The following is a 24,718-nucleotide window of genomic DNA, read 5'->3' on the forward strand; positions in this document are numbered from 1 at the left end:
TAATCTCCTATGCTTTAACCAGTCATTGTTAGTGTCCACTTGAAGTGTTATACCAAGAAAGTCAAATATAAAGGAAGAATGCCACAGAGATGTCTGCCAATGGGTACAGTAGGCATTTGTACTATATCTGTGGTTTAAAAAAATAGCAGGGAATGTCCATGCCTGTACACCCTCTCACCTACAGATTCCTGAAGAATTGTTTGAAAATCAGTAGCTAAACGAAAATACTGACTTAAAATTTGATATGAAAAACTTGTTTCACCAGTATATTCCACTTGCCCAAAGGACATATTGAGTAGAATATTTTTTACTCTTTCAAAAAATAGTGTCAAAGCTTACTGTAATTAAAAATCAAATAACAACAAAATCCTAGGCTGGACATAGTGGCTCACACCTGTTATCCCACATTTTGGGAGGCCAAGGCAGGAGGACTGCTTGAGGCCAGGAGTTTGAGGCCAGCCTGGGCAAAAAACCAAGACTCTGTCTCTACAAAAATTTTTTTTAAAAATTAGCCAGGTGTAGTGGTATGTGCCTGTAATCCCAGCTAATCAGGAGGCTGAGGTGACAGCATCACTTGAGCCCAGGAGTCTGAGGTTACAGTGAACCATGATAGCACCACCATACTCCAGCCTGGGGAACAGACCAAGATCCTGTCTCTAAAAAAAATAAATAAGTAAAACAAAATAACTTTTTTTTAAAAATCCTGCAAACACTTTTTTTTTTTTTTTTTGAGATGGAGTCTCGCTCTGTCATCCAGGCTGGAGTACAGTGGTGCAATCTTTAGCCACTGCAACCTCCGCCTCCCAGGTTCAAGCGATTTTCCTGCCTCAGCTTCCCAAGTAGCTGGGACTCCAGGCGTGCGCCACCATGCCCAGCTAATTTTTGTATTTTTAGTAGAGACAGGGTTTCACCATGTTGGCCAGGCTGGTCTTGAACTCCTGACCTCAGGTGATCCACCTGCCTCGACCTCCCAAAGTGCTGGGATTACAGGCTTGAGCCACCGCGCTCAGCCCCATTTATCTTTTATTTACTTAACCTATATAGACCATTAGGCTTGATCACTATTACTTTTTAGCCTTTTTTTTTTTTTTTTTTTTTGAGACAGAGTCTTGCTGCGTCGCCCAGGCTGGAGTACGGAGTGCAATGGTGTGATTACGACTCACTGTAACCTCTGTCTCCTAGGGTCAAGGGATTATCCTGCCTCAGCCTCCTAAGAAGCTGGGACTACAGGCGCGCCACCACGCCCAGATAATTTTTGTATTTTTAGTAGAGACAGGGTTTTATCATGTTGGCCAGGCTGGTCTCAAGCTCCTAACCTCCAGTGATCCACCCACCTCAGCCTCCCAAAGTGCAGGGATTACAGGCATGAGCCAACATGCCTGGCCTTTTTTTTTTTTTTTTTTCTTTTTTTTGAGATAGTTTCACTCTGTCACCCAGGCTGGAGTGCTGTAAGACAATCTCAGCTCACTGCAACCTCTGCCTCCCATGTTCAAGCAATTCTCCTGCCTCAGCCTCCCAATTAGGTGGGATTACAGGTGCCTACCACCATGCCCAGCTAATTTTTGTATTTTTAGTAGAGATGGCATTTCATCATATTGGCCAGGCTAGTTTCGAACTCCTGACCTCAAGTGATCCGCCCACCTTGGCCTGCCAAAGTGATGGGATTACAGGCATAAGCCACCATGCCCCACCTTTTTCAGCCATTAAATAACCAAAACAAGAGCATGTTTTTTATTAAAACAATGTTGGCAATTTTTTTATTCTGTCATTCTTTCTCCACGCCCCCGCCACCCACCCCCAACCCCCAAGACGGAGTTTCGCTCTCATTGCCAAGGCTGCAGTGCAATGGCGCCATCTTTGCTCACTGCAACCTCCACCTCCCGGGATCAAGTGATTGTCCTGCCTCAGCCTCCCAAGCACCTTCATCACAGGCACCTGCCACCATGCCTGGCTAGTTTTTTATATTTTTAGTACAGACAGGGTTTCACCATGTTGGCCAGGCTGTTTTCGATCTCCTGACCTCAAGTGACCCACCCACCTTGGCCTCCCAAGCTGTTAGGATTACAGGAGTGAGCCACTGCACCCGGCCTATTCTGTCATTCTTTAATCTCAAGTAAAACAGCGTCCTCACTCTCCTTCTATCTCCTTCTAAGCATGCTTTCTATCACTATTTTGAATCCATTTCTTTCATACTAGAAAACTTGAGAATTTTCTTCTTTCCCTCTCTAAAAACAACATGCATCAAATCTAATTAACAGAATTTAAACAAATCTTTCTGATGGTACTGTCCACATTTTATTATCTCAGAGCTGGGCAATGAATACTTCTCTAAGTAGTTTCTTTCCATATACTAACTTGGCTTTTAAATCACTGGTTCCCAAACATAGATCCACAACTGTTATTTTTCATACACCTGGGGATAGGAGTAGAAAATGATAGGTTCCTAGGCCTTACCCTAGAGATTCTCATGTAGTAGGTCTGAGATGTGGCCTGAATGCCTTACCAAAAAACTAAAAGGGCATTCACACCAGTGCTCTATTTCAGAACTGTTGGTTACAACACTGGACAGAATATTATACTTCAAAAGCCACTAGTTTCCTCCTGACTTTGACCTATTCAAAAAAGTGTAGTTCACAGTAATTTCAGTCAAGTTCCTAATCTTGACATTTTATCAGGTTACCTTGTTCCATACTAATAATCCAATCTATAACTCCTTTGATTATGCAAGTCTTTTTTGCTATTGTTGGCATAACCTTGCTCATTCCTCTTCAAATTCACTAATTTTCTTTTCCTTTTCTTTCTCATCCAATAAAAATCATATTAGACCTTCAAGAACCAATGCTTCCTTGAAGCCTTCCCAATTTTAGATAGCTTTAAAATATCTAGTAGATCAACCTCCTAAGGGCTGTTTCCTCAGCCGTAAATAACAATTTGACTAGTCTTTATCTCAAAAGACTGCTCCAGCTATAAAACTTGTTCTACACTAATGTCTTCCCTTTTTAACCTCCTAAAGAATGCACTATTTACATTAACTATTGGTTTATATTTTGACACACATTATTTTAGAACAGCTGTTAAATGTATACTTCCACAATTAGATCATCTATTTGACTCCATAGCAAGAACTGAGGTATTTCTATATTACCTCAAAGCCTGTAACTCAGTGGCTAAGATACCCACCTAAATTATTATTGATTAAACCACAATTTCCTTTTTTCTAACATATTCAATCTCTCCTCCTTCCTTTAAATGAACATGAAAAAACAAAACCCACCACTGACGAATGTTACTAACATAGTTGCCCCCAGGCTCAGTCCTCTCCATTATTAGTCTCCCATCAATCCTGGATTCAATCTTTCATTTGTTTGATTTACTATTCCCACCCAGCTATTGGATGTACATTTATAATATCTGCCATCACTTCAAAAATCAAGCCTTCAAAGTGAAACTTTCTTTTCCACACATCTTCTTTCATTCTATTTTTTATCACTATCGTCATTCTCTTCTTAATCCTTATTTCCTTCCAGTCTCCTATTATATCCAGCCACGCAATCTCGTGTGCCTCCTCAGTGTTTAAGACTCATTCTTCCTCAGCCTCCATGGCCCCTACCATCATCTTCATCATCTGAATAATCCAACAATCAACAACCCTTTTGATTTGTCACTATCAACTTCTAAGTAATTTGTCTCTAAAGAATGGAATTCTTAGTATTGTTTAAGTATTTCCCACCTCCCTCAGAGTACAACTATTCTATTATTTTAAAACCAAATCAAATTCATTCATTCAACATATTTATTGAACATATACTATGTTCTAGATACTGCTCTAGGTGCTTGGGAATGGGCAGTGAGCAAAATTATATTGCTCTTCCAACACCTGAAATGACCTATGGCAATCCAATATAATCAAGGGTACCTTTGAGTAGTTGTTTGTTTGTTTTTTGTTTTTATCCTGGAGTGCAGTGGCACAATCTCAGCTCACTACAACCTCTGCCTCCCAGGTTCAAGCGATTCCCCCACCTCAGCCTCCCAAGTAGCTGAGATTACAGGCGTGCGCCACCACAACTGGCAAATTTTTGTATTTTAGTAGAGACGGGGTTTCCCTATGTTGGCCAGGCTAGTCTTGAACTCCTGACCTCAAGTGATCCACCTACCTCGGCCTCCCAAAGTGCTGGGCTCATAGACATGAGCCACTGTGCCCAGCCTTAGAGTAGTCTTCTTAAGTAGCTGCCTTTGATTAATGATTTATTTATTCTCATTACCTTGTCAAGAATTAGTCCTTTATAAAAGGATCAACAAAAATTTTCAAATGACTTTAATTCAAATTATTGAACAGCCACTCTTTAGCTATGTGACCCCAGGAAATGTCTCAGTCCCAGGCCGTGCGCGGTGGCTCACACTTGTAATCCCAGCACTTTGGGAGGCTGAGGTGGGGGGATCGCTTGAGCTTAAGAGTTAAAAAGAGACCACCCTGAACAACATGGTGAAACCCCGTCTCTACAAAAAAACAAAAAATGAAAATTAGCCAGGTGCGGTGCTGCAGGTGAAGCTGAGCACCTGAGGTAAGCTCAGGAAGCTGAGGTGGGAGAATTGCTTGGGCCTGGGAAGTGGAGGTTGCAGTGAGCTGAAATCATGCCAGCACTCCAGCCTGGGTGAGTGAGACTGTCCCTCAAAAAAAAAAAGCAAGAAAGAGGAAAAAGAAAACAGAAATGTCTCCGTCTCGACTGGGCTGATGGCTCATGCCTATAATTCTAGCACTTTGGGAGGCCGAGGCAGGCGGTTCACTAGAGCCCAGGAGTTCAAGACCAGCATGGCAAATGTGGAAAACCCAGTCTTTAAAGAAATTCAAAAACCAGTCGGGCGTGGTGGCCCATGCCTGTAGTCCTACCTATTCAGGAGCCTGAGGTGAGAGGATGGCTTGAACACAGGAGGCGGAGTTTGCAGTGAGCCAAGATCATACCACTGCACTCCAGTCTGGGCGACAGAGCCAGACTCTGTCTGAAAAAAAAAAAAGTCTCAGTCCCTCTAGCCCACTCAGGAAAAAATGAGCAAAATATCTGCCTTGTTGTGCAGAGTAAGATATGTAGATACAGTGTAGGTATTTATTTATTAATGTTAGTTGTCTCTTAGAATACACAAAAAATATATTATTCAATCCAATGATAATAATCAATTCCAATCAGAATACTGTTGGCCACTAAGCAAATGGTGAAAGAACAGCAACTCTATCACTGTATTTGAATAGTTATCTTAATATTTCAGATGTATTTAAAATATTTACTATAAAAATCCTAAGACTAAAGTAAGAGTAGGATTAATTCCTAAGTACTTAATAAACCCATAAAATCAGTAAGGGACCAAAATTAATTATAAATATATATATGTAAATACTTTCAAGTTTAAATAGTTTTACGTCTACAGCATTTTCCTGTCTTTTAATTCCAAGACTTACAATATCCCAAGATCAGCTTCCTCCTCTTCATACGGTAAATAGAAAAACAAAAACCTGGAAATGGGAAGACTAGTATAATACAACTAGAGAGTTGAAGCTTAAGGAAAGAAAATGTCTATGCACTTTACACACAAAAAATGAATTATGGAATTAACAGATCCACATATCCAGTAAGAAAAATACTATGCAAACACACATGAGCTTTTAGAGTAGCCTGTCTTGAACTTCAAAAAAAGCACACAATCTCTGAAAAAATTCAGAATACAGGCAAAAATAAAATGTCAAGAATGAGGTTGGTGGATACAATGAGTCCTATAAGGGACCAGTACATTTGCTATGAGACAGAGTACACTCACTTTCACCTTCCAGCTTTACTGTTAAGGCTGAGGTGAGAAGACTGCTTGATCCCAGGAGTGAAAGACCAGCATGGGCTGTTTAATGAGACCCTATCTCTACAAAAAAAAATTTTGTTTTAAATTAGCCAGACATAGTGGCATGGTGCCTGTAGTCCCAGTTACTTGGGAGGCTGAGGTAGGAGGATCGCTTGAGCCTGGGAGATCAAGGCTGTAGTGAGCCATGACCGTGCCACTGCACTCCAGTCTGGTCGAAAGAGCGAGACCCTGTATCAAAAAAAAAAAAAAACCGGGGGGAGCCTTTCTGCAAAGGGATTATATATAAATGAAAAATAACCCACATATAGTGAGCTCATCAGCCACTCATAAAAACCATTTAAGCATGAGGAAATTGCTATGTGTAGCTGGGGATTGAACTAGAATTGTTTTTCCCAAAATCCTTAATAAACTATTTACTTCAGGAGGTAAGAGGTATCAATTTTAAACTTCTGTAAGTGAAATTTTAAGCTATGCCAACATAATCTTCTTTGACCTATAACTTGCACTATCACTGTAGATCAATTTAAATGATAAATACCAGTTTCTCACAATTATTCTCAAAGCAATTACACAATAAAACAGCATTTGTCTTTTGGTACAACCATATCACATCCATGAGATTTGCCAGTTTTAACATACAATTCAAAGATCAAACGGTTGACAGATTAATGTATAGCTAACGATTAATACTAATATACAGCAACTAGGTTACTGTACACCAATTACAGGCTTACATTTGAAAAAACTACACAATCTGACTCCAGCGATATTAACCAACACAATCATCACTTATTTCCGTTAGGAAGCAGTATGTGCAAGATGAACAAAACAAAATTGATAGCTACTATGATGCTTTTACATAGGAAGGCACTCAACTATCTGCCACTAAATTAATCTAGTTTACAGTATTATCAGAGTGCAAAAGTTCCCTTAAAAAGAATTTAAATCTCACAAGACAACAAAGGTCTTTGGATCTTGGTATGTTCCAGAACCACTTGAAATCTGTTATTTCATCTAGCAGAGTCCTATAAATCCCACTGGATAAACCAGAGTCAGATCCTGAAGTCCCATTTTTAGATTTCCAAGACACTAAATGATCAAAAGAGTTACAGTATGTAACTGGATCCATCCCCTTTTGAATTAAAGAAATCTAAATTTACATATACACAAGAGACTAGATGTTTGTGAGTTCATCAAGGTTAATATGGAGAATTACAAAAAATATATCTTAAATACTGTACTTTTAATGTAAAACGTCCTTATCAATTTTTTAGTTTCAAGCCGAAATGTATTCTTTGAGTATAGCTCCCCAGACTAGAATTCTAGTTTCTTGTTCCTACATAAACCAGATCAATAATGCATTGTCTACAGTTTTTTGTTCAACATATTTCAAAATAAGTTACCTAGATTTTTCTGGGGCAATCTGAAAGCAGACTTCCTTCTAGATTTCTATTTTTTCCCTATAATCTTTTAGTCATCGTGCCCACACCTAACCTGACTACAATGTTCTTCAGCAATTAATTTGCCTTTATCAAGTTTTCGAAAGCATTTAACTTAGTTTGTTTTTACACAGTTCTCTTTTCACATTCATTTATCATTGGTTTATGTAACATTTAATAGAATATTACAAACACATTACAAGTACAATGGAATTAGCCAATTTGGGAACAAACCTATGACTTCCATGAGCATTCAACTCAAATGGTGGAAGCAGCAGAAAGCAGTTTACATTCATTCAACTTACATGGACATTAGTATTTTTAAAAGAAGAATTATTAATCCTGCACACTGGTTAAATGAAGATTAGGGAAACATCTATAGTACCTACATAAAACATTTTAGAAAAAAAAAACTATAAATAGTGATCACTTTAGCATATGGTAGACCTTATACACAGAAGTCAGAGATTTACTTTTTTCCAGAAACAACTATCACAGAAAAGGCTAGAGAGCTTACTAAGAATTTTACCCCAATTAACTTATTGAATTCCCAAAATCACTCTATGAAATAGGTTCTATTATTATCTCCATTTTGCAGACCAAGAAACAAAAGCACAAAGAGGTAAAAAACATTGCCCAACGTAGTACAACCTGATTTGAGAGCAATCAAACCAAAGTGGTACGGTTCTGGAGTCTCTACTCTATACAATACAGCTTCTAAAGAAGTACTGTTTTGAGTTCTTTTAACAAACATATGTTACTTTTACATCTTAAGAATTGGAGGTAAATAAGCCATGTTCCATATGTCATTCCCCAGTGCAAATTTTTCAGTAGCACTCCTCTTAAGTATATATGCTTTTATTCTGGCATTCAAGGCTCAACCACAACTTGATCCCAATTTGTACTGCTGTGATTTCAATTAAGCTCCTTATCCAAATAGCCTATAGGTTCTGGAAACCAATGAATCATCTTGAACTGGAATACACAAAAGCAGCAGACAGAGAGTCTGTCACATGACACTGTACAAAGACCAGTATTTGCTTACTTCAGATACTCTGAAAATAGTGGCCTGCCTTTTAAAGAGAAATGTCCAGCATGATTTCTTGGAAAAGTATAAAGCACCAAGAATCAGGACCTAAATTTTAAACCTTGATTAACCACTATCTAACTTTATGACCTTGGGAAAATCATTTAAACTCTCTGGAGCTCAGTCTGCTTATAAAATAAAAGCGGAGAACTGGAATACAAAAATGAGCTGCAGCCAGTACTAAAACCCAAATTCAAGGACCCACTCTAAATATTTGATTATACTGGTCTGGAAAGGGGCCCCAAGAATGTTCATTTTAATATAACTGATACATGAGGTCTTTGGGTCACAGTGAGAAAAAAATAACAAAGCGATCTCTTAAGTCAATTCTAAATGTAGATTCTTAACTTCAGTCAATTAAGGTGCTCCTTTACAAGTTCAGGATGGGAGTTCTGGCCTGAAAGAAAATCCTTTCGTTCACCATGGGGCTTGTTTTTGTACCTTTTGCCATACCTTTTGTTTAAACACTGAAATAAGACTTAGTAGTACCACAAACTGAACTTCCATTAATCTGTTAAGACATATTTGCACACAGTCAATTCAAATTATTTTTTAAAGCACCTACCAAATGGTAAGTATCCACTGTATTTCATTAATTTCCACCGTTGTGAAATATGAAAATTTTACGTTTTAGAGAATATGCACTCTGTAAGTCTCAAAATTTTCTTCTCCTGCTGTCTGAAAATTTCCAAAGAAATTAAATCATCCAAATTCACTACTAACATTTTGCTATCACTGAAAGAAAATACATAAAACCGATGAGTATTATTATAATGTAATAAAAGACTAAGTGTTTTCCTGTTTCTTTCCCTTTTCTTGTTCTTCTTAACCTTAGTATATATTTCTTTAATTACAAAGTTCTAGAAACCATATACCGCTTTGCCCTAGAGTTACAGATGTTTCATGCTCTGCTGTATTACCATCTGTGTATATACCATCTCACCAATCCCCTTTTAAAAATCATTAATGTGAAATGTATGTGAAAAAGAACCTATCTTAATGTTTTCCAAAAAATATTATTTTACTTTTTAAAAATTGCTTAACGGGGCCAGGCACGGTGGCTCACCCCTGTAATCCCAGCACTTTGGGAGGCCAAGGTGGGCGGATCACGAGGTCAGGAGATCCAGACCATCCTGGCTTACACAGTGAAATTCCGTCTCTACTAAAAATACAAAAAAATCAGCCAGGCCTGGTGGTGGGCGCCTGTGGTCCCAGCTACTAGAGAGGCTGAGGCAGGAGAATGGCGTGAACCCGGGAGGCGGAGCTTGCAGTGGGCGGAGATTGCACCACTGCACTCCAGCCTGGGTGACAGAGTGAGACTCCGTCTCAAAAAAAAAAAAAAAAAAATTGCTTAACGATCTTTTTTTCTTTTTCTTTTTGAGATGGAGTCTCACTCTTCTCACTGAGGATGGAGTGCAATGGTGCAATCTCAGCTCACTGCAACCTCTTCCTCCCAGGTTCAAGCAATTGTCCTGCCCCAGCCTCCCAAGTAGCTGGGATTACAGGCACCCGCCACCAAGCCCAGCTAATTTTTTGTATTTTTAGTAGAGATGGGGTAATGGATTTTTTTAATGGAGAAAGGGAGTATCAAAATTGAAAGATGTTTTCGGCCCTTCGAAATTAAGCTGCTGGCATTAGCAAATCATAAACCTAAACAATACAACTGTAACTCATGACTCATTTAGCAATAGTTTTAAAGACTAAATAAGGAACTAGAAGCACATCTTTTTTGTGTGTGTTCTGGATTTCAAATTAGATCAGCATCCAGGAAACTATTTAAATCCCATTTGGGTGGAAAACTGTACAGGAATATTATCCATATAATACTGTCCAACTTATCTATACTTTTCTTCCTTAAAATTTATTTTATTTGTGATTTTAAAAGCAGCCCATATGCCTTACAGAAAAACTGGAAGAGAAAAAACAAGAAAACGAAACTCCCACAATCCCAACTATCCAGAAACAAATCAGTTAAAAACCCTGGTGTATACGTATATACCCAAGTAAAGAAAAGAAGAAAATTTTTTTAATTAAGCAAAAGAAAAGAAAAACTTTCATGTATTTACAACCAACAGAGTAAAAACTTTATTCAGGCAAGAATCATCAATAGATGCTAAATCTTGAAGAGGAAAGTTTAATGAGGAAGGGGATATTTATACAATCTCAAAGTATCTCCCCACAAATTAATTAGTAATGTCAAAAAACCCAGCAACTATACAATAGAGAAACTACTCAACACCTTAACCAAGCTATCAAAATGAACATAATAGTAAAGGGCAAACAAACATCATATGCCTCCGGACGATAGAAAAACACATATTACTAAGCCAGTGTTCCAGCCAAAAATGCATAATCTGAATGAAGAAACCTTAAGACAAAGCCAAACTGAGGGGCAATATATAAATAATAAGCCTTCCAATGTCATAAAAGACAAAGATGGAGAAACTGTTCCAGATCAAAAGAGACTTAAGGGACAACAAAACTAAATGCAATCTGTGATCTTGGATTGGCTAATGGTACTGAAAAAAATGCTAATGAGGGACATAACAGGGACAATTGATAAAACTAGAATATAGACTATTTAGTATTATTACATCAATGTTAAATTTCTTGAATTTGACAACTACTCTGGTTACTCAGGAAAACATGCATGTTCTTAGGAAATGCATACTTCAGTAATAAGGGCTGTAAAGGGGCCAGTACTACTGGCAATGAAACCCACTCTCAAATGGTTCAAGAAAAATAACAGGTGTATATATAAACAGAATAATAAAGCAAACAGCAAAATATCACAAGTCAGGTGATCTTGGTACAGGGTGTAAGAGAGTTATTTGTACTATTCAAGTAAATTTTCCATAAATTTTAAATTATTTTTAAGTAAAAACCAAAAATACCTTGGTTTTTTAAGCATTCCTCATCATATGTGTGTGGCAATGTTTTAATTAAAAACTGAATCATCAGTTTGATGTATCAATTATTTAGTTTTGGAAGCCCTCCCAAATACCTTTGAACATCCCTGGAAAAAAGGTGATTGTTTTCAGGAGAATTAAAGCTGTCTCTCTCTTGCTTTACATCTGAGAAACGCCACTCTACACACCATAAACACCCACCCCGCCACCATCTCTCTAACTAGTCTCAGATAATTAGAAGGGATCAAGATGGTGAATAGTGGCTCTTTGACACCTTGCCAATTCCTGTGAGGCCCATCTGCACTTTCTTCAAATAAATTATGTGAGATTCCCCTATAGCCTTATAACAAATCCTTTATTTAAGCTAGCTAGAGCTGATTTCTGTTCCTTGCATCCAAAAAACTCTAAGACAGCAGGCTTTTAAGAAGGTGAAATAAACTACGGGTTCTCTCAAAGCAGGGACAGTCTTATCTCTCTCTGTATCTGTGGTGCCAGGAAAATAATAGCTACTCAAATTCATCTTTTGTCTGTGCTTCAAAAATATTGTTACAGTGAAGGCTTAATGATGTAAGATGTAATAAGACTGTGTCAAGGCAACCAATTAAGCAGCTTCATTGAAAGAGAAGAAGTAGAGACTTATTTTCTGGGTAAGAGTTACTATGTATCAGACCAACCTCAGACCCCTATTTATGGCTACTGGACCACAGTCCTAACCATTCCAATTAGTCACATCATGAATCTTCCCATCTCAGCCACTTCATTAAAGAGGAAATGGGGTTTTCAAATTCCTGAACGCTGTCTTTCTTTAAATGTTATATAAAGCAAGATGGTAAGAGGAACTCAAGATTATCTCTCTGTAAACTCAAAAACAGAAACAATTACATATATTAGTCTGTGAAATAAGAAAACAAAAATATTAGAAAAGTGTATCTTTCTCATACACATTCTCCTTACATGTGGAACCTCTGAAAGACCCAAATTATGTTTTCCTCACAGTATCCGAAGTGGTAATGGTTAATTCTTTTCACCATATTCCTCACTTTTTACTAAAACCCACTGACACTAGGCTTCATCTTAGGCCAAACAGGAAAACATATTTAATCTTTAAGTTTAAACTTATTCAACTAAAATAAGTTTAAAATAATTTGTAAGTGTAAATTTTTAAGACTTTAAATGGAAATTATTTTAAATACCCTATGAAAACAAAAGTCAAGATAAATGAAAAAATTCAAACATTTTTGGTCTCAGATAACACATGAGACAACATAATTACACGAACTCTATTTATTTTTTTAGAGATGCAGTTTCGCTCTTGTCGCCCAGGCTGTGCACTGGCACAATCTCGGCTCACTGTAACCTCCGCCTCCCACGTCCAAGCAATTCTCCTGCCTCAGCCTCCCAAGTAACTGGGATTACAGGCACCCGCCACCTAGCCCAGCTAATTTTTGTAGCAGAGATGGGGTTTCCCTATGTTGGCCAGGCTGGTCTTGAACTCCTGAGCTCAGGTGATCCACCTGCCTCAGCCTCCCAAAGTGCTGGGATTACAAGCGTGAGCCACCATGCCCGGCCAGGTGAACTTTAAAGTTGTAAGTACCGCAAACCAAAACTAACTCAATCCATTATCGTATGCTAGACAGGCAAGACCTTAACTGCTGCAACCAAGTTGGCTATTACACCGGTGTGATTACTCAAAATCATCTTTCTCAATACTAAAATTCAGGACCAAGAATTTTTTGTTTTTAATTTACTTTTTTTTGAAAGAGAGTCTCACCCTATCGCCCAGACTGAAGCACAGTGACAAAATCTTGGCTCACTGCAACCTCTGCCTCCTGAGTTCAAGCAATTCTCCTGCCTTGCCCTCCTGAGTAGGTAAGATTACAGGCACCTGCCACCACGCCTGGCTAATTTTTGTAATTTTTAGTAGAGATGGGGTTTCACCATGTTGGCCAGGCTGGTCTCAAACTCCTGACCTCAAATGCCTCGGCCTCCCAAAGTAGTGAAATTACAGGTATGAGCCACTGTGCCCAGCCTATTTTTAATAATTAATATCTGATACGTCCTAGTCTTCTGAAGGACTGTTTCTTCCTTTGGATTAACTCTAAGCAACCTAAGAGTTGCTAAGAAATTACCTCTCTGTTCAGGCCGGGCGCGGTGGCTCAAGCCTGTAATCCCAGCACTTTGGGAGGCCGAGACGGGCGGATCACGAGGTCAGGAGATCGAGACCATCCTGGCTAACAAGGTGAAACCCCTCGGGCTCTACTAAAAATACAAAACTAGCTGGGCGGCGCGGGCGGCCAGGTCCCAGCTACCGTGAGGCTGAGGCAGGGAGAATGGCTGCGGAACCCGGGAGGGCGGAGCTTGCAGTGAGCTGAGATCCCGCCACTGCACTCCAGCCTGGGCGACAGAGCCAGACTCAGTCTCAAAAAAAAAAAAAAAAAAGAAATTACCTCTCTGTTCAAGTGTTGTAAAAATAAAGCTACATAGATCATTGCTTATCACGTTGACCTGCATGCAGATCCTTTCTAAACCCAGATTTCATGTTTCAAAGTTTTGAAATACAGGCCGGGCGCGGTGGCTCAAGCCTGTAATCCCAGCACTTTGGGAGGCTGAGGCGGGCGGATCACGAGGTCAGGAGATCGAGACCATCCTGGCGAACACGGTGAAACCCCGTCTCTACTAAAATTGCAAAAAATTAGCCGGGCGAGGTGGCGGGCGCCTGTAGTCCCAGCTACTCGGGAGGCTGAGGCAGGAGAATGGCGTGAACCCAGGAGGCGGACCTTGCAGTGAGCTGAGATCTGGCCACTGCGCTCCAGCCTGGGCGACAGAGCTAGACTCTGTCTCAAAAAAAAAAAGTTTTGAAATACAAAATATTTTAATTAAAAATGAACAAGTAGTTTACACATTAATTTACATTACAGGTTAATTATTTAATCATTAAAAGCTATAATGTCTGTTTTAATGGCATCTTAATGCAACACATCAAAAAAGAATTCCTTGTTGACCTGTTGCATTGAAAATGTCCAACATCCCAAAAAGCTTAAATAGTTTTGGTAAATAACCAAATAAGATTTCCAATAAAACTGTAAAATTCACCTAACAATAAAAAAAGTTTTTCTGTCCAAATATAAAATCCAATTATGAGCTGTTCATGAGGGAAAAAAGAATTAACTTCATATTAAGTGAAAACATGTTATCTAGTGAAATACAAGACCAACTGCTTTTCCTGACTCTGATTTAAGTAAAAGGCATCCTAGTTACCAATGGTTAATAAAAACTTCTTTTATCCTTAAAGATTTGAATTAAGATCTAATTAACTTAGTCTGGGTCATCTTCATTTGATTTTTAATGTAGCACTTAGCATGGAAGTTCACAATAACAAAAAGCAATTTGCATCATAATATGGTTAATTCCTATCTCTTGCAACTGCTATTAAAAATCTTGCAATTGCTATTAAACAATGAGTATTTTATATAAAGTAAAATACTCATTTTATATTATACAAAGTAAAATACTCATATTTATTTTATATAAAGTAAAATACACCTTTTTTATATAAAGTAAAATGTTTAATAGCAATTGCAAGATTTTTAGTTAAATACCATCCACTTCTAATTTAGTGTAGAAAACAACAACAAATATTATTCCTCCATATTAAGTAAATTTGTAGGTAATACAAAAAATTATCCTGTCAATGTCAAGAAAAAAATAAGGCTCCCCCCAACTTTTGCACATTACAAAACAGGTAGCAAATACGAGCTACTTCAATTTTAAACCCAGTCTAAAAGCCAGTAACATTCATAGAGTAATATTTCAAATAGTATTCCTGTTAATTTGCCAGTCAACACAAAAAGCAATTTTACCATAAAGTAAAAATAATTATATTTTCAATATTAAAAAGTCTCATAAATTATCATGAAATTGGGGGAAAAAAGTCTCACAGAATACAAATATTTAACATTTATTCTAACACATAACTGGGAACAGTCCCTGATCACCCTACGTATTTGAGATGTAAATGTGTTTGCTTCAACAAAAGATTCACATCCAAGAAATAATTAAGCACCTACCATCTGCTAAAAATAAATCCTTTGGAGATAAAAGTTTTTATACATTATTAAAATAATTTTTAAATAGTAAACATAAAATAGCATCTGTTGAGAAAACTGCATACTAGTATTTCCCAACCAGTTTTGATAGCTCTTCAAAGTTCTGTTAGTTTTATACATTTTAAGCACAGTATGGTTGTACACATTTAAGTCCTAGTAGTAGCTTCCAGAAATGCAGAGTTGTTAGGGTTTACATAAAACACACCTTTAAAAATTAAACCACAGGTTTCTTTAGGAGATTGATGAGTGAAAATGAGTACATTATTCTTGGAAATTAAGAAGCCAATTTAAGAAATTATTATTTCCCTAAGACCACTAAGGTATATACTAAGGGGAAATTTTTCTCCTATTAATTAGCTTTTCTCTTTACTTCCTCAATAGATTCAAGAAGTCCTAGAGTTTACTGGGGGCATATATGGCAAAGATTTCTCGCTGGAAGCTGTGAGGAGGTCAGACAAGCCAAAATTGTAGGGCAGTTATTAGTCCTACAGAGTTGATGGGAAATGGAGACCTGTCAAGGCTCTACACTTAAACTGGGATCAGAGAGATCCTTTTATTTATACTGACAACGAAAGGATATATGATCAAAATGTAGGCTCCAAAAATAAAATTTACTCTCCAATTACATTATAGTTTTCTACAAATCCACTTAAACAGATAAACAACTAATCCTTCAAACTCAGCTATCCTAGAACAAAGACTATTTGACTACCTTCCCCCAAGGGACCAAATTCTTTCAAAACTCTCTGGGAACAAAAATTATGCCTAACCTTTTAATAAATTTGCCTAGACAATCCTAACTTAAAACATACATAGTAAATTAACAAAAAACAAACAATTATAGCATTGTTATTTATAAAGTAACCATTCAAAATAAGGTACAATATTTAAAAAAAAAAAAAAAAAAAGCCAGTCTCATTTTACAGGAACTAAAACATCAAAAATAAAAATAAAAATAAAAACACCCACCACCACCACCAAAAAGAAACAAACAAAACCTAAAGCAATAAAGCAAGCCAATACGAAGAAGGCTAGTAAACTGAAGACAGCTTTTCCTATAATTTCTAACTTGGTATTTTTCATTTGAAGCCAAATAAGTTCAACTGCTTTGTCTGTCTAGACCTGACCAAGGTCTCTACGAAGAAAAACATTGGGCACACTGTTCCCTCCTACGGCCACACAAATCAAATTTATAAAAATACACTGACTTTGTATACTGAATAGTAAGTTTAAAGTACCAAGCTTCTGAACCACAGACCTTAATCACCTAGCCTTTAAAATAAATGCACAATCTTCACACAGCAGTGAAGAATCTGGACTGATATACTTGCTCATATCAAAATACAAATGAGTACTGACCTCAAATTCCTATACAAACTCGCCCACTACCCACCAACATTTCACTTTATAATAAAATATTTCAAATATTCTAAGTAAGGTTGTGTGCTCAGTCTTCCATGATGAAGCTCACTGGTATGTAGAAAATCCCTAAACCAGTTACTTCTCTAATTATTTCGTAGGCTAGAACCTTATCATCAACCTAGTTGATACAGTCACCATATGAAGTAAATGCTGCTCTAAAATATTTACAATGGAATAAAAGAATCATGAAACAGTGTATACTCTCCAACCTTTTTAAGTACTACTAGATTGAAAGGCACTCATCTTTCCGTTGCTTCACAATCAGAATGGTCATTAAATGTCATTAATGGCCCACTCATATCTCACTGCTTAGTTCAACCCAAAAAGATAGAACTCCCACTACGAAAGTGAATTCTAATCTTTCACACTTTAAAAAATACAGTTAAATAACACTTGACACCATTTAATTTTCAGTCTCAGTCTGTAAGATTCTGAAAAGAGCATAAAATGGATTCAAGACCCTATTATGGTAATGTTTTTATTTATGGTCTATTAAAACAGACTAAATTCCACAATCCTATAATAGGTAAATGGGCATATTTGAAGAGGAAAAAAAATCAAGAATCGGAGCCTTAAACTTACATAATGATGATAGTATGCTGTAAGACGATTGTTAAAAGGCAGCACGGAGCTTCACTTTACCAAATACACAATCAACTTTGAAAATTCTTAAGGAAAGCTTAAATACATGGGAAAAATGGATGGCAAAATATAATGGCATCTCTACACCCAATGAAGTAACAGGTTTAGGCTTGTTTGTACAGCTCCCTAAAATTTAAGCTGAAACAGCATACAAAAACCAAAATCCACAAAATGGGTCAAGAAGTGGTTGGGAAATGTCTTACTCTAGATTGAAACATTTAATCATACAAAATAGATTGTACTTTTACACTTATTAAACATTTTAATCTACTTTGGCATACTGAATAAAACATGGCTGGATTAAACCAAACAAAAACTATTATTGGTACCAAAATAATTTTTTTTAATGTTGAAGCGCACCTATCATCACCACTGAAATTTGCAAGGCTTTTTTTTTTTTTTTTTTTTCCAAAAGTGGAGACATTTTATTTGCCTTTCAGGAAAAACGAATCAAATTAATCAACTAAAACACAGCATTGTAATTTGCAGTAAAAAATCAACACATTTTTGTAACTGGCTCGGGGAAGGAAAAAAAAGCCCTGTCTTTTCATGTAAACATAATAAGCCTGTAATATGCTGCAGACAAACGCACTGCATGGGGTGTGGAGGACCCGAGCTGATTAGATTACCACAACATCAGCCTGGGGCCGCCATTTTTAGAATCTGTAAAGGACAAAAGAGGGAAATTTCAGTTTTTACTCCCCATCTCAGAAATTGAAGGAAAAAACAGACTATTTTCCAAATAGGTATTCGTGTCTCCAGCCTAGAGTTGAATGCACCTCACTTAATTCTCTCCAAGGTCTCCAGAACTCCAAACACCTTACCTTATTCATATCTCTAAAAGGGGAACAAAATAGGCAAAACGAGGTTTACTCTAGAACTAACTCTAGCGATTTCTCTTTGACTTTAAATTGTATCATTCTTAAGACAGAGCCCAGCAAGGACGGATCTATACGGAACTAAGGCCAGTAGAAGAGAGCACTCTGGATTGTTTTTTCTCACCCCCACCTCGTTTAGCACAGTGAACCGTTTGTTTCTCATCTGTGTCTGCTGCCACAGGGTCTGTGCCAATCCCTTGGTCAAAATAAGCTTTTCTGAAATGAGCCATATTGTAGATCCTAAGGCTCCGGCACAGTAAAGCACGGCGGTAATGCAAAACGAGTGGGGGAGGAGACTCAGAAGGCTGGGTACTGGGGTGACCACCTCAGGGGCGGGTTCACCCTCTCCAGTAGAGGATGAGGAGCTAGCTGTCTCGCTTTCCCACAAAGAGAGATGCCCAGGGCGTTCTTCTTACCCCCTTCGTATTCATGTGCACATTATACTAGAGACTGCCCATCAAGAAATGGAAGAGGAAAATGGGGCCTATATGGCTTTTCAGCACCTGAACAAGACACGGTTGAGAAAAGGGAGCGCTGGCAGCTCCTGGGACCACTTCGACACAAACCCTACTAACAGTCACAAGCCTCCCTCTTCACTCAAGCGGCCTTAACCCGCTGCCAATGAGGAGTGCGCCCCCTCCCTAACTCCCACTCTCAAGGGGGTTTAACTGCCTGTTTCCCCTTCCCCAACCCTAAAACCCGCCATAATGCTCCATTTCTAGGGTCAGGGAAAAGAAAGGATACATTGGATTTAAGCAAGCAACGTCTTGCGCCGGCAAAGACACCTGAGAGTCAACGTCTACTCCCCCAGCTTAAGGATAAAGATGAGAGACCTCCCTCCTCCTTCAAACACAAGTCCCCCAACCCTGTAAGCCCCAGGAACTCCCACGGAGACGACAGGCACTGACCTGTGATGTTCACACACGAGACACCCGAACTCCGTTATGTGCTCGACCCCCAAGGAGTCTCTCCGCACCTCCGCACACAGGCGACCCCCCGACAGCAGCCACTGCGGACACAGGACCCGGCTCCACACACCCCCTCCCCAAACAGCAGCGCGCAGCCTCTTCACCAGGAACCGAGTAGGGGAGGGGGCACCCAGGCAGTCAACAGGAACGCAGAGGCGACGGCGAGGCTGCTCGGAGTGTCTATGCCCACTCTGTTGCCGCTCCCGAACTCCGGCACGGTCTCCGACTCGGCCCCCTGCGCCCGCTCAGTGTCACTGCTTCTCGCTCTGGGAAAATGGCGGCGACGGCGGCGGCGGCCGCGGCGGCGGCGGCGGCGGCGGCGGCGGCGGCAAGTGCACGGGGCCCGCCCGTCCCGCTCCGCAGGGGCAGAGGGGGAGGGGATGAAGCTGCCCGGCGCCATTTTGCTTGTGGGCTGCCGCCCGCCGTTGCCTCTCAGCGGAGGCTCGAAGATAGCAAACTGGAGGCGGTGAGGGGGACGGAGTCTCTGTATTTCTGACAACAGATGCATTCAACAATCCACCGAAGGTTTGAGGAAGTGTCGGTGTTCGGTGGGACTGGTTCTTTCCCCCTTTCCCCCAGTGGCCCTCAAATCTGGATATAGGTGAGCTTGGGCATGCCAGTATTGGGTGCACGGACAAGGACAGCAGGGCCTGGGAACGAACTCCCTCCCGTTACCCTTCGAAAGCGATACACTTTCTTCTCCTCCCAAACAACCCCAGTCCCGTCTCTCCGTCCCTCTCCCCCTCCTCCCCCAGCCCAGTCTGGCCTCCGGCGCTGGGTGAACCCGGTTGGGGTGTCACTCGACGCCCACTAGGGGCTGAGGAGGCTCCAGTGCGCAGGCTCCGGGCACCGGATAAAAGCGGAGCTGGCGAGTCCCGCGCTGTCTCGATGGAGGAGCAAGAAACGGAAGAGGTCGGGGGGAGAAGCAGCAGGAAAAATGCAGCCACCGTCAACGCCGCCTCCCTGCCACCGTGTTTCGGGGTAAAAAGCTGCCGTTGCCGTCGGTGCAGTTGCCGTCGCTGCCTCCTATACTTCTCTTGGCCTCGGGGAAGGATTTCCCCACCGGTGGGACAGTGTGCGGGGAGGGGAGTGGGAATTCCTTTATGTGGCGGTGATTAAACGAGGGAGGGACAGAGAGACAGTGATCTCGAAGAAAAAAGGGGGAGACCAAAGAATAAAAGGGTTTCCCCACTAAAATGACACGGCGATTCCGGCTCTTGTTTTCGGGGTCTTTCCCCGAAATAGTTTGCGTCTTCTCCTTGCCCCGCAGCGACCCGGAGCGCGGGGGGGAGCGGAGTGGGGAGAGGCAGAGGTGGTCTCGGCAGCCAATCGGCGCCTGATGTGTCCTGTCGGGCGCGTCGTGGTTGGCTGGCGATGACCTCATCCTGCAGCAGCGGGTGGGGCCAAAGCTGTAGGGGGAGGCTGTTGCAAAGGTAGAGAGGGAGAGGTGACGATGGCGATCGTTGTTGCCGCGGCCGATGTGGAACCCAAGCAGTGACGAAGGGAATCGCAAGGCTCTTCCCTGACCATTTTCTCCTGTCCCTGCGCGAGGTGAGGGCCCCGGCTCGGCCTCTGCGAAACTTTGGGGCGCTGGCGCGGAGGAGGAGACAGGATTTCTCCCGTGACTTTTGTAACTGCGTCAGGGCAAGATGGCGCTGGGTCTCCTTGGGGCGCGGGGGGAGAGGCACGTCCACCGCCGCAGCGCATGTGACCGGGCTGCATTCCTGTGGGGTTTGGCTCCGACCCAGGCCGGGGCGGGGGAGGGGACAGGGCTTGGGCGGAGGAGACTGTGGTGCGGTCGGCGTTGGCGGCCCGAAGAGGAAGAGATGACTGTTGGAAAGCGTTCCCCTCCCCCATACGGCAGAACAGCTGCGGCTCCCAGGGGAAAGCCCCCGCAGGACACTCCTCGTGGGGTGTGACGGCTGTTGGTGGAGAAGGTTTGGCGCCCTATTTTCTTATCTGCCTTTCTCCCCGCAAAGTATACTTATGTAAGGTGGTAGTTCTCTGACGTGGGACTCGGAATCAACTATGAGTCCTTGAGGGTCACTGCGAGGCCTAGTGAGGGGTAAATTAGCTTCTGGGGGTACAACGTCAAGGAGGATCGATTAATTTCTGAGGAAACAGTTTCTCAGATTGAAATAGAAAAGTATTTCCAAAGTTTAGAAACAAATGTAAAGGTGTAAATAACACCCAGGAACACTTCAGTTGCTTTTAAACGGCACAAGCAGCCATCTGAATTCAAGGGTCCTTTTCAGACTGTTCTTCTGTACTTCCTGTTCTTTATTCCAGTTTCCTATCTGTACATCCCTTAAGAATATAGTTTTGTCGGTGGAATTTGCTTTTTTTATTTTTTTTTTATTTTTGAGACGGAGTCTCGCTCTGTTGTGCCCAGGCTGGAGTGCAGTGGCGCGATCTAGGCTCACTGCAACCTCCGCCTGCCCGGGTTGAAGCGATTCTCCTGCCTCAGCCTCCCAAGTAGCTGGGATTACAGGCGCCCACAACCACACCCGGCTGATTTTTTTATTTTTAGTAGAGACGAGGTTTCACCATATTGGCCAGGCTGGTCTCGAACTGTCGAGATCCTCCCGCCTTAGCTTCCGAAAGTGCTGGGATTATAGGCCTGAGCCACTGCCCCAGGCCTGCTTTTTACTTTTTATTTTTTATTTTTGGCATTAGGCGTTAGTAATACAGAATAAAAGCCGTGTTTTAAACTGTATGAAGTTGTAAGACTTTTCAGTACTTTTAGTGTGTTTTCTTTCTGTTGCCCTTTTGTAGTTTTTAAAAATAAAAGACGCAATTATAAGCACTTCCGGTGAATATTATTCCTTAAGATTCCTGCATCATTATGACATTTGAAGCACTTTTGTAGTAGTAAAAACTATACTTTTAGCTTTTGAAACCTCGATAGGAGAAAATATCCAGCAGTTTGTAAGGGCTATTTTGGCATATTCAGTAAGGTAGAATATGTTTTTTGTTTTTCCCACTTGGCTAAACTATAGTAGTCAAAACTAGCAAAAATTTCTAAAGGGCTTCTCCTTTTGGGTGGTGTAGAGGGTGGGGAGTTACTCAACAAACACATTTGCAGCTAAAATCTGGCCTACTTCTTGATGGAGCACTTATGCTTGGTGCTAGGAGAAAATGATTGCTGGACCTGAAAAGAACCTGAGGTCAAGGTTGTGCTATTTCAGATCCTTAAGGCTTAGTTGTAGGCTCTTGGTAGTTTGAAAACAAGATTGGGTTTTTAATTTGTTTGTGTATCTTTACATCCTCACTAGTTTTTGTGGATTTCCTTTTTCAGTTATTAAGCAACTGAATGTGGATGAACTATAAATAATTAGTACAAAGAATGTAATTAGGTCCACTCTGAATAGAAAGCATTAAGAACTCTTGAATGTCTTCAAGGGTTACTTTGTTACGTGTAAGATGTCTCCCCTTCCTTCATAGCAGTTTTTATTCCTGCTTAAAAAAGGAACTAAATATGAAGTCAGTAGATTTTAAGGTAATTTTCAGAATGTTTCTACTTTCACCGTGCCTTAATAAGGAAAAGAGGCCATTTTCCAAGCGAATGGAAACACCCTTTCCTTGTTTTGTGCCTTTAATCAGAGTGTACCTTCCTTGTTCCTGATTGCCAAATCCACGAACTTCTTGAGCTCTCAATTTTTCTTGACTTTCCCATGGCATTTTAAGTACTGTTCATACTTGGAATTACTTTTCTTTGACTGCCTTCATACGTTCATGTATTATGTCTGGGCAATTTCATTTGGGCCTATTATGTTCCAATACCTCTCCAATTTTCACCTCCATCTTAGCTCTGCCAGCTTCAGAGCTATAGGTAGGCAATGTAAAAGTTTACTGGGGACTGCAGGCTTTCTGAGCTAAATGAAAATACTAAGCTTGGTACTCGTTTCCTCAGAAATTTCTTCCCCCATCCCCTCACAAAGATTATTTGAGTAAATTACACCCCAACCTTCTTTTCCTTATTTTTGTTGAAATCATTGTCTCTTAACTTTGGAACATTGCAATTGCAATAAGCTTACTAGGTTCACATAGCATATCTTCTGATGTGCTACAATTAAAATGCACGCCATCTCAAAAGTACTATGCCATCTCATACCTTTGTGCTTTTGTCCTACTACCTGGAGTGCATCTTTCTCACTTCTGGATAACACAATTGGAGCCTTTTCTTTGCCTCTTTAAACTCCACAGAATCCCTACTCCCAAGTAAATGTGTCATTCTTTACGTTGATAACCCAGCCTAGTGCTTGACACTTGATAGGCATTCATGTGTACAAGATTTTTTAGAGATTGATAAGATTAACTGTAGAGTCTATAAACTGTAAATACTGGCTTTTAAACTCTTTTTAAAGAGCTCTTTTGATCAACAATTTGGATAAGAGATGGAAGGTTAGGGAGGCTCCAGGCAAGAGAGAAGACTGCTGATGGCCCAGAGATAGTTCTGCCCCAAAAAGGTGGGAAGGAAAAAAAAAATGCGCTGCATATTTTTAAGAAATATATTTTATAGCATTTTTCTTTACTGCCTACTTTTGCTGCAAGCACTGAAGTTTATCCTGCATTTGTATTTCTTATTTGAGAAAGAAATGGCCTTTGGGGTTTGTTTTGTTTTTTGTTCCTTTGTAAGCACACTGCAAAAGTGGTGTTGTCAGCATTGTCTTTTGAGGTATCAAATGTGCTTTCCATCAGCATATATCTTTTATATAGTACCATTCCTAATAAACTAAATTGGTTATCAACCTAATACAAATGGTATTTCGTACAACTTAAGCCTAAACTAAGTTAGATTATATAGAAACTTACTTTTAGAGAATATATTGCCTTAATATTTCTTATGCTGAAAAGAGTATTTTTAAGTGCCCCTCTCAAAGTATATTGATTAATATTTGTCCCAAATGTAAAACTATATCCTGGTTTTTCCCTTGCAGTTGTTTAGCAAGGAAATGTTTACTTACTAATTTATTTTCTTCCAGACTCTATTCTACCAGTTTAAACTTAGCTGAGTTTTGTTTTTGTTTTTTTGTTTTTGAGACAGAGTCTTGCTTTGCCGCCCAGGCTGGAGTGCAGTGGTGCGATCTTGGCTCACTGCAGCCTCCAGCTCCTGGGTTCAAGCCATTCTCCTGCCTCAGCCCCTGAGTAGCTGGAACTACAGGTGCGCACCACCACGCCCAGCTAATTTTTGTATTTTTAGTGGAGATGGGGTTTCACCATGTTGGCCAGGCTGGTATCTTGAACTCCTGACCTCAGGATCACCTGCCTCAGCCTTCCAGAGTGCTAGGATTACAGGTGTGAGCCACTGTGCCCAGCCTAAACTTAGCTCAGTTTTAGTGCTACTTCCATTTCTTTATGTATAGTTCGATGTAAGAATAACAGAGTTTGGGATTTTTTTTTTTTTTTTTAAATTAGCAAGG

At 40.2% G+C, this 24,718-nt stretch overlaps 2 protein-coding genes across 8 annotated transcripts in view; one reads left to right on the plus strand and one right to left on the minus strand.

The window, feature by feature from the left end:
• The window catches only part of KMT2E (lysine methyltransferase 2E), a 100,796-nt gene extending 81,218 nt beyond the window's left edge, over nt 1–19,578 (minus strand). For 4 of the 7 annotated variants that reach the window (XM_021936142.2, XM_017957041.3, XM_021936141.2 and 1 more), the window contains exon 1: nt 19,236–19,344. The gene's annotated coding sequence lies outside the window, so the exon portion shown is untranslated. Of the gene's footprint in view, nt 1–19,235 lie in introns of all 7 variants that reach the window. The other 3 variants (XM_003896441.5, XM_009203603.4, XM_009203602.4) reach the window with 3 other exon arrangements.
• LOC110742883 (protein no-on-transient A-like) lies at nt 19,242–20,497 on the plus strand. The gene has a single exon (XM_021936146.1). It carries the CDS (start codon nt 19,272–19,274, stop codon nt 19,677–19,679), a length of 408 nt encoding a protein of 135 aa, XP_021791838.1. The 5' UTR covers nt 19,242–19,271; the 3' UTR covers nt 19,680–20,497.
• The last annotated feature ends 4,221 nt before the right edge of the window (nt 20,498–24,718 follow it).

This window comes from Papio anubis, chromosome 4, assembly GCF_008728515.1.
Source record: "Papio anubis isolate 15944 chromosome 4, Panubis1.0, whole genome shotgun sequence".
In the NCBI taxonomy this organism is placed as follows: domain Eukaryota; kingdom Metazoa; phylum Chordata; class Mammalia; order Primates; family Cercopithecidae; genus Papio; species Papio anubis.

Excerpts from the sequence above, each read along its gene's own strand:
- LOC110742883 (XM_021936146.1), top strand. The coding sequence starts at position 19,272 with ATGTGCTCGACCCCCAAGGAGTCTCTCCGCACCTCCGCACACAGGCGA.